This window comes from Dermochelys coriacea, chromosome 5 (genome assembly GCF_009764565.3).
Source record: "Dermochelys coriacea isolate rDerCor1 chromosome 5, rDerCor1.pri.v4, whole genome shotgun sequence".
Classification (NCBI taxonomy): domain Eukaryota; kingdom Metazoa; phylum Chordata; order Testudines; family Dermochelyidae; genus Dermochelys; species Dermochelys coriacea.
This window is the reverse complement of record NC_050072.1, coordinates 52,307,385-52,318,271: the sequence shown is the minus strand read 5'-3', so window position 1 is coordinate 52,318,271 and position 10,887 is coordinate 52,307,385. Positions and strand designations below refer to the sequence as shown.

Sequence of the window (10,887 nt, the reverse complement as noted above, 5' to 3'; positions counted from 1 at the left end):
GCAGTAGCACAGCTGTGCTAACCACACCCCCTTCCCCCGCTCACTGATTTATTCCAAAGCTGTGTAAAAACTTGCAAAAAATAATTAGCAACCAATTCCAATGCCAATCAAATATCCATATACAGTAATTCCTTGTTTTATAGTAACTATCCAAATAAAAATGTTGACCCTTGGCTGGAGAACTGTCCATGCTGGGTAGAAAGAAAGTTATTGGATAAGAAATTTTCCATTCTGGGGCCCAGCATCTCCCACAGCATCTGCTGTGTATGGAAAGTAGTAAACAGGAGACGAGTAGGGAGGGATAAGAGAACCAATGGAAAGAAAAAGGAACCACTGGACCAACAACTGCAGCACCAACCTGCTGAAGGAAGCCTCTGTGGAAATCAGAAAGTCCACACCATGGTGTCTCATAAAAGGTATTAGCCAATGTCCATGTTGCTTCTCTGAATCTTGGCAGCAGAAGCACATGCTCTTTCGGCCCATGAGGTTGCCAAGGATCTTGTAGAATATGCCTTGCTTCCTTCTGGTACAGGCACTCCAAATGCCTTTTGAGCCATCTGGCCAGATATACTAGCTTGGATACTCTAAGGCCTGATATCTTGGGTGAAAGAAAATGAACAGAGAGCCCAATCTCCTTGTGGATTCTGTATGCTTGATACGAGTCTTCAGTGCTCTTCTGACATCCAAGGTGCCATAGTCTCTCAGTCAGTTGCTGTGGGTTTGGACAGAATGAAGAGAGAACAATCTCCTGATAGGCACAGAAAGATTTCACCTTAGGCAAGAGGATTTCTGGAGTTCTAAGCATCACCTTGTTCTCACCGAATACGCAGTGACATTCCTCCATAAATAAGGCTGCTAATTCTGAATCTTGGCTGGCAGACGTAAAAAGCCAAAGGGGAATCATGTGCAGATTGTGGAACACTGGTACAAAGATACTTTCTTCAGGTGATCCTGTTTCAAAGATGAGCTATTTGTCCATGCTGTTATGCAACACATGTAGCTTCCTTGTGGACTTCTTTATTCAGACCTAGGTAAACATTTCAGTCTGGAAGTGATAAGTGCATGAACTATTGTAGCAAGTGTTTGTGAGGAAGGGATGGGATCTCCTTGTTAGCCAGAGATGAGGGGAGAAGCTTATGCTGACTGCTGCTATTTGAGTATCCAGAGTCAGAAATGCTTCTGTAATATCTTTGGAGGATGCTTTATAAGCAGCAGAATGATTGCACACTGAAAAAAATCTTTCACGAATAAGGTTGACAGTTGCTGCTAAATGTAAAAAAAAATATTTGTGCAGTTTGGGATAGTATTAGTTCTTTACACTGTAAAAGTCATAATGTTCATTGGTAAGATGATACAATTTCATTTTAAGATACATTTAAAATGCATTACTTGGAAAAAAACTGGATTATTTTTTATTCTTGTGAATATAATCAGGCAGGCTCTCATCAGCGGTTTCCTAAATAAAATGACAAAATGAATTTTGTTCTTTGCCCTGTAGCAAATGTCCAAAATAATAAGATGTTTAACAAAATGAGTGAAGATTTATCGAAATAAAATAGTTTATACATATGATAAACATTAATTTTACTAAATCTTAAATGTATGAACTTTATCTGGATTATGCACTTTATTTTCATAGCAACAATACTCCACCCCCCCTCTTTTTTTTTTTTTTTTTTTTTTTTTAAAAAGAGTTACACCAACACAAATCACATTTCCATCTGCAAACTTATGCTTGTCCGAGAAACATCCAACATCACTTCAACCAAAAAAAAAAAAACAACAAAAAAAAACTTACAGTCAACAGGACTTTATGGATTGCTACTTTCATAGTTTTGGTTGCTCCCTCATGCCTTACGCATTAACATGCTGGTATCACTCACACACACTGCCCTGGGAGAAACTTCATATGTAGTCTTTTTTACAGACTCTGCTAGGGAGTGCCAATAGCAGCAGTAAAGCTGAAGTCGAAACTGAAGAAGCAACAGACCACTGTGAGCACAGAGAGGAAAAGTGAACTTGAGCACATTTGGTGCTGGTGCTCTTTAAGCCTGCTCTTAACACCTTTATAAAAAAGCACAGAGCAGCGGAACAGAAATCCCCTCATCTCCACACCCAATGCATACTTTTGCTAAAAATTTTAATGTTTAATTTAAAACATTGTTTAAAAGGTGATTTACCAGAATCTTGAATATTTTTTAAAATTGGCCAATATAAAAATAATCAAGTTGACAAAGTCCTTTATATTACTGAATCAAAGGTAAATATGAAATAATATAGTGTGTGAATGTGAAGAGCTGCATATCACTAAATCAAATACAGTGAATGAACAGCTGAATTAAAATTTCCCAGTATAACACACACAAAATATTTAATTTTTTCAGAAATCAAAGTACAATAATTTTAAAGCCATTACTTTATTTTTAATAAAATGATTTTCTAACAATTTACAAACATAATTATTCATATTTTCTAATCATACTGCAAACTTTATCAAATGCAATTAGTTGCCTTGCACTTATTTTTTAATAAACTAAAGGGGTAGGGTAGAGAAGTTCCATAAAATGAGCCTGCCTTTAAAAATTAAGTATGAAATACATTATAATGTTCCTTATTTTCAAAACGTAACCCCCCCCATAGATATATGGTTCACTTAATGTATATGAAATTGCACATTGTTCAAATACATTACTCTGTACAGTAGTATATTTTGAATTGCTCATAGTTTGTTAATTACTACAGTCTTCAAAAAGGTAGGATCTGAAGCATTAAAAATGATCTAATCATTCATCTCCAGTTTCACACACACTACTCCATTTTTGTAGTTCCTGGGAATCATTTATATTCCATATTTTGGCAAAAGATTTTAGCCTTTCTCTGAAAAACAAAACCACAAAAATCAAAATAAGGACATGCATTTAAATTTCCAAATACATCAATTAGCCACTGAAAACACAAACTGTTTTAAAATATTTTGCATGCAGTAAAAAAGGATCAGGACTTATGAGCTCAAAGTAAAATCTTCCAGTAAGTCAAAACACTGTTAACAGTGCCCACTGTAAATCAGTGGGTAAAATTTTCTACAATATACATTTAATATTTTTCGTCACTATGATAGGCTCATGAAATGCAACAAATTCTCTTCATGAGGCTTCTACGGTACAGAAAGCAACAAACAAATGGAACAAAAGTCTGAGCACAATGTAAGTCAATGAAGAGAAACAGGAAAGTGGTTTACATAGATAAGAATATTAAAAACAATACCAACATTCATTTAATAGCAGTACTACAAGTATATATTTCAGCAATGGAAGAGACTGGAAGAAATTTGAGATACAGTCTCATAATTTGCAAGTAAATGCACATATGCAATTCCATTTTTTAATTTTTGAAACCCAAGGAAGATAGTGTGTCAGAGAAACTAAGTAGCAGCAAGATATTTAAAAGGAGTGAGAATGTATTTCTGATACTTCACATGAATATGAAAAGCTAGTGAAGTGCTTAGATATATCCAATTAATTTCCCTATATAACATGCAATGAGGTACAGAAAAAAATTGACAAGTCAGCTGGCCTTGCAGGTCTAGTGGTAGCACAATATATTGCTATGTAAGGATCCGATTTTGATCATCAAGATCATGTCCACATTTCCAGATGGGAAGCAGCTGAAAGCATACTAAATTCCAGTGGGAAGGAACCACTTCTTGTCAACTCCCCGTGATCCTATCTGGCAAGAGTCATGTTAACAGAAGAAGATGAATCTACCAGTAAATAATAGATGCATATTAATCTAACTGACCATACTGCACTATTTTAAGAAATCTTTCTATCCCAAAAATACAAGTGCTTCTTTCTTTTCTTTTCTTTTTTTTTTTTTTTTTGAACATTTCATTTTAAAATGTAAACATTCACAATATTAATATTAGAACCTGGTTGGGTACTTTTTGGTCAGAAAATGCTGATTCATCAAAAGGTTGCAATTTTGTTCTGATGTAGAACAGGGAAATTTTGAAATCTCAAAAATCATCATAGGACAGGAAAACCATTTCCTATCAGCCCAATAATGCTTTTGTCTTTGACAAAGAGTATATCACAAAGTAATGCTGCAGATCAAAGAAATGGGGATATTTCAACAGGAAAGGTTTCTCAACTCAGACCAATAATTGGAACCTGGGTCTCTCCCATCCCAGGTGTATGCCCCAACCATTAGGATACAGAGTGAGTTGCTTTCTTTTTTTGGCCCAATTAATATTTAATTATACAAGGGGAAACAGATCCAACAGAAGACACTGAGATACACCCATTCTAGAATAGCCAGCAGTCTGGTGGGTGAGGACACCTGCCCAGGAAATCTCAAAAATGTTCAAGGAATAGGAAAACCATTTCTCGTGCAGTGCTAATTACTATCAGTCCAACAAAGCTTTTCTACCTGACAAATAGCGTATCACAAATTATTGCTGCAGATTAAAGAAACAGGGATATTGTAGCAAATCAGCAATTTTTTTTATAATTCTAAGAGTCAGAAATATAAAGTAACAAAACTAATTATTAAAATAGTTAAAGTCACATTCTTTGGGCAAGAGCATCTGCAAAACACTGATATTAGTAGGATTATAAAACTGAAATTAATGGCATGAATAGATATATCTGTAAGAAAATGTTTTTATCAAAAGGTAAAAGCTGGAAGAAAGAATTAGGCACTATACAGATGGAAAACTTCTTATGGTATGCAATCAAAAGACGTTTGATAAATTTTGGACTAGATAACATACACATTACTTTAGGCCCCAGATTCTTAAAGGAAACATGAATAAAAGGATGTTATCTGCAAAGTATATGCAAGAGGTCTACACCATAGTGCGAGGTGAACGTGTGAACCGAAGATCACCTGGCAGCCCTACAAATGTCCTGGATGGGGATGTGGGCCGTGAAGGCAGCCGACGAGGCCTGCGCCCGAGTTGAGTGTGCCTCACAATGTGTGGTGGGGGAACCCCTGCCAGCTCACAACAGGAACAGATACATGAAGTGATTTACTTAGAAAGCCGCTAAGTGGAAATTGGCTGACCCTTCTTGAGCTCAACTGAGGCGACTCACAGTTGAAGACTTTCTGAATGGCTTGGTCCACTCGAGGTAGGAAGCCAGAGCTCACCTCACGTCGAGCGTGTGGAGATGGCCTTCCTCACTAGTGGCGTGAGGCTTGGGGCAGAGGACTGGCAGAAAAATGTCCTGACCCATGTGGTAGGTGGAGACCACCTTCGGGAGGAAGGCGGGGTGTGGGCGGAGCTGAACCTTGTCCTTACGAAAAACCATATACAGCGGTTTGGAGGTTAGGGCTTCCCTGAGCTCCGAGACCTGCCTGGCCAATGTGATAGCTACTAGGAAGGCCATCTTCCATGAGAGATGAGACCAGGAATACATGGCCAGTGATTCAAATGGGGCCCTCATGAGATGAGTCAGCACCAGGTTTAGGTCCCACTGTGGAACCAGGGGCTTGGAATATGGGTAGAGAGAATCCAAATCCTTAAGGAACCGGCCGGTGATAGCATGGGAAAACACTGTGTGCCGTTGCACCGGCGGATGAAAGGCCGATATAGCCGCCAAGTGTACCCTGACTGACGAGGGTGCCAGTCTCTGGGCCCTCAGGTGGAGGAGGTAATCAAGGATAAGCTGGATTGGGGTGGCCATCAGGGAACACCCTGGCCTGCTGCCCACCTCGAAAACCGAGACCACTTCGCCACATAGGAGTGGCGAGTGGAGGGCCATCTACTTTTGAGGAAGACGCGCTGAACCTGTTCCGAGAATGTCCTTTCCTTACCAGCTAGCCACTGAGCAGCCACACTGTGAGGTAAAGCGTTGCTAGGTTGGGATGGAGGAGGCAGCCCTGGTCCTGAGAGAGCTGGTCCAGGCGGAGCGGCAACTGCCATGGCAGAGCTACCGCCAGCCCCAAGAGGGTCCCATACCAGTGCTGCCTGGGCCACACAGGGGCAACGAGAATGACCCTGGCTTTGTCCATCTTTATTTTCTCCAGGACCTTGCTGATCAGAGGGAATGGGGGAAAGACGTAGAGGAGCTGGCCTGACCGGAACAGGGTAAAGGCATCGGAGATAGCGCCCCTCCCTAGGCCCCTCCCCGGAGCAGAACCGGGGGCACTGTCAGTTCTGCCTGGTCGTAAATAGGTCCACCTGGGGAGTACCCCACCCTCAGAAGAGCTGGTGAGCCACTTCTGGGTGTAGAGACCACTTGTGCTCAGAGAAAAAATTCCTGCTCAAGTGATCCGCCCTGACATTCCAGGCGCCCGGCAGATGGAAGGCTTCTAGGTAGATGTTGTGGACTATTCAGAAGTTCCACAGACTGAGGGCTTCGTGGCAGAGGATCGGGCCCTGTCTTGCCTGTTGATATAGAACATCGAGGCCATGTTGTCCGTGAGAACCCTGACTACCTTGCCGTCCAGGTGCGAGCGGAAGGTCATATACACCAGTCGCACCGCCCTGAATTCCTTGATGTTTATATGAAGGGGTAGGTCTTGTAGAGACCACAGGCCTTGGGTCTGAAAGTTCCCCACATGGGCCCCCCAACGCAGGTCCGACACCAGCTCTAACAATGGGGCCCTGTTCCTGATCAGGATCCCTTGGAGCATGTTGTTTGGGGCAGACCACCACCACAGGGAGGTGATCACTGAGTCTTGCATGGTGAGGACTTTGTCCATTCTGTCCGTGGCCTGGGAGAACTGCGAGGCCAGCCAGAGTGGTAGGGGCCTCATTCTGAGTCTGGGGTGATGGACCACATATATGCACGCAGACACGTGACCTGCAGTTGCAGGCAAGCCCTGGCTGTCATCACTGGGAACCTTGTGACCGAGTCGATGAGCCCTTTCAGAGTCTCAAACCTGTCTGGTGAGAGAGAGGCCCTGGCTGATGTTGCATCCAGTAGCGCCCCAAAAAACTGTGCATGTTGGACCAGGACTAATGTGGACTTGGCGTTGTTTATCAGGGTAGTACAAGTGGACAGGAGGAGCGCCATATGATCCCTCACCTGTGACTGGGAGGTGCCTTTGACTAGCCAGTCATCCAGATATGGGACCCCCTGACGTCTGAGGTAAGTCGCTACCACCGCCATACACTTTGTAAAGACCCTGGGGGCAGTGGACAGACCAAATGGTAAGACCATGAATTGGTAGTGACTCTGTCCCACCATGAAAAGGAGAATGTGTCTGTGCCTCTTGAATATGTGGAAGTATGTGTCCTGTAGATAGAGGGCAGCGTACCAGTCCTCGGAATCCAAGGAGGGGATGATGGAGGCCAGGGAAACCATACGGAACTTGAGTTTCACCATTTAGTGGTTTTGGCCTTGCAGGTCCATGATGGGCCTGAGCCCGCCTTTGGCCTTTGGGATAAGGAAATACCAGGAGTAAAACTCCTTGCCCAGGAACTGCTTGGGCACTGCCTCTACAGCTCCTAGGTCCAGGAGCTGTCCCACCTCCTGCTCGAGCAGAGCCTCGTGAGAGGGGTCCCCCAGGAGGGACGGGGGCAGAGGGTGGTTGGGCAGGGAGGAAGTAAACTGAAGGGTGTAACCCCGGGAGATGGTTTTGAGGACCCATCTGTGCAAGGTGAGCCATGACCATTCTGGGAGGAAAGCACACAACCAATCAGAGAAAAGGAGCTTTATTGGGGGTAGGTCCCTGCTGAGAACTGGTGGGGTACCCCCGAGCATCCAGTCAAAAATGCCCTTTGCCCATCTGCCTGCCCTTAGAAGACCCAGGCTGGGGAGTAGGCCAGGATTGCTGTTGCAGGCACTTTCTATAGTCCCACTGCTTTTTGTGGGCAGCTTCGTACTTTGGGAGTGCAGCCTGGGCGGGAGCCTGCTGCAGCTTGAACTTGGGTTTTGCTGGAGGAGGGACATAGAGGCCCAAGGTCTGGAGAGTCGTGCGGAGTCTTTCATGCCATGCAGCCTTCCTCAGCAAACAGAGCCTTCCCGTCGAAAGGGAGATCCTGCATTGACAACTGCATTTTGCTTGTGAGCCCAGAGAGCAAAAGCCATGAGCCCATCTCATGGACACCGCTGAGGCCATGGACTGTGCGGCCGTGTCTGCTGCATCCAAAGTGGCCTGCAGGGATGCCCTTGCGGCCACCGTCCCTTCCTCCACAAGAACCTTAAACTCCTTCTTATCACGCTCCCTGAGGGAGTCCTCAAACCTGGGGAGGGATTCCCAGAGGTTAAATTCGTAGCGACACAGGATGGTTTGCTACTCATAGCTGAAAGCTTGACGACGAATAAACTTTTTTCCCCAAAAGTACCCAGCCTCCGAGAGTCTTTGTTCTTGGGGGTCAGGGCTGGTTGCCCCTGCCGCTCCCTGTGGTTGACTGACTTGACCACCAAGGAGCTGGGCGCCGGGTGGGTATACAGATACTCATGTCCCTTCGTGGGTACAAAGTACTTTCGCTCTGCCTTTTTAGAGATGGGAGACAATGAGGTTGGTGTTTGCCACAGGGCATTTGAAATTCTTGCCATCTTTTCATGGAGTGGCAAGGCCACCCTGCCCGGCGCTGAAGGGGACAGCACACTGAACAGGGAGTCTGAGGGCTCTTCCATCTCCTCAGCCTGGAGGTGGAGGCTCGTTGCCACCCTTTTTAGGAGGACTTGGTGGGCCCAGTAGTCCTCCTGCGGGACGGAGGGGGGCGGGGCCACAATCAGCTCCTACAGATAGGGGGAGGCCGTGCGGTGCTTTGAGTGTTGTCCAGCACCAAAGGATCCAACACCTGGTCGGACTCTGGGTACAATACCGAGGACACGGGTCCCCCTGACCTTTTTTCTGACAGTCGACAGATGGATGCCGACAGTGCTTCCGAGGCCCCAGCCACCGAGTGAGCCCCCACCGGGGGCTGCGCCAGAGGCCACGGTGCCCACTGGTACCACTGGGCTGCCACGATGCTTGGTGCCATTGCGCTTGATAAGGCACCGGCGGGGCTGGCTGTTCGGGCTGGCTAGCTTGGCCTCTAGACGGGCAGCTGTGAGGGGAAGCTGAGCTGGCATATGATCCGCTGCTGCCTCTAGTCCAGGAGTATCGGCAGTGCCAGGATCTACGTCAGCCACGGGACCATGATCTCGATGCGGAGGAGCAGTACTGACGGTAGTAGCTGCTCTGCGAACGGCCTCAACGAGCCGACCCACATCGACGAGACACCAGCGATCGACACCCGGGTCTCCAGTGTCTTGGCAAGGACTTGGAATGGGAGTCCAAGCGGGAATGGTGTCGACTATCATGCCGTGACTGACTGTGGTATCTCCTGTGAGACAAGGACCATTGGCGATGTCCGTTACAGTCCTGTTGGTATTCAGTTCATGAAGACGAGCGGTGCCGGGAGTCCCGGTTGGACAGCACCCATCTAGACAGTCTGGCCGGCATTGAGGGCGATCCAAATGGACTGAGCCCTGAACAGTTGCTGGGCGGTGAGTGGCATCAGGAACATTCCCTCGACCAGTACCGGGCCAGTGGCAACTGTGATGATCCCAGCGGCGGCTTGCTTCTGGAGCGTGGGGCCAACATCGGCGGAGCTCTGGGCACCGGCATGGACATAACATCCCTGGCTACCTGAAGGGCTTCGGACATAGATGGCATCCGTACATCCGGAGAGGCTTGCTCCAAAAGGGCTGAGCTACTCTGCTCAACTTGAGTCGGAGGCCCAGAGCCCGATGGGGATTGAGGACTGCCTGACATGGGCCTAACCTCTGTCCCAGACTTCCCTCGGTGCTATTGTGAAGAGGGAGTCTTTCCGGTCCTCTTGGAGTGCCTTGGTGCCAACTGGATGATGGTACTGGAGGGTCTCTGCATACCGATGCTGCGGTGCTGGGTACCAGTTCGGAGCGGCGTGCTGGGGTGGGGCCAGTGCTGACTCCATCAGGATGGCCTGGAGCCTAATGTCTCTTTCTTTTTTGGTCCGGGGCTTGAAAGACTTGCAGATCTTGCACCTTTCTCCAATATGGGTTTCTCCCAAGCAGCATAGACAATCCGCGTGCGGGTCGCTCCTTGGCATAGAGTGCCTACAAGAGCCACACGACAAAGCCTGGGGCATGGGGCATGCCCCACCCGGGCTCGATGACTAACTAAACTAACTGAATTAGCTAACTGACTACAGATACTACTGAACAAACGAAGAGTTCTGGGGATGAGCTGCAGAAAAGCTGGAGCTGAGCAGTTCCGACGCACCTTCATTGGCGGCAAGAAGGAACAGAGGGTGAGGGGAGAGCAGCCCCCCTTATACTGCGCCAGGCAGGCGCCGCTCCAAGGGTTGCAAGGGGGGGCGCGCGCCCCCCCTACGTGTACTGATAGGGGAAGAACTTCCAGCACCGGTGCACATGGCGAGCACGCATACCTATTGTGGAACAGACATGAGCAATCACTTGAAGAACACTACTTCATTCCAGACGGAAAGGCCTAAAACTTTTCATAATAAACAATGCTTGCGACATTTCTTGAAGAACTCTGATGTCCCTATTGTTTTCAGCAGGACTTCTTACATTTAGCAGGGAAATAGTTTCAAGTCAAGGAGGTGCCTTTTGCCATCACTATGTAATTCTATAAAGATTAGGCAGAGTTGTAAACTGTTGAAAATCACTATTTTCTATCTGTGGTTCCCATAGTTGAGCTTGGTTTTGGCAGCATACCAAAATCTCACAACATTATGGCAGTGTACACTCAGTGCCCTATTGTGTCACTTCAACATTTATAGTTAAGACAAAATCCAAATGGGCAAATGGATTATCTGGATGTTGCTGCTCATTTAAATACTTCTTGGCTTAGGGAGATGGGCATTGCATCAGAAAGCAGGAGGCTCTGAGTTCAAGAATCACTTCTACTGATTACTGTTGCCAATTCTGTACCCTTCACAAT

General features: G+C 46.3%; 1 protein-coding gene across 2 annotated transcripts in view; it reads right to left on the bottom strand.

The window, feature by feature from the left end:
* Positions 1 to 1,689: 1,689 nt before the first annotated feature.
* MSH3 (mutS homolog 3) overlaps positions 1,690 to 10,887 on the bottom strand; it is a 181,965-nt gene continuing 172,767 nt past the window's right edge. For both annotated transcript variants that reach the window (XM_038403844.2, XM_038403846.2), the window contains one exon: positions 1,690 to 2,877. In XM_038403844.2, coding sequence (XP_038259772.1) covers positions 2,836 to 2,877 — 42 coding nt within the window. In that variant the 3' untranslated portion in view covers positions 1,690 to 2,835. The remainder of the gene's footprint in view (positions 2,878 to 10,887) is intronic.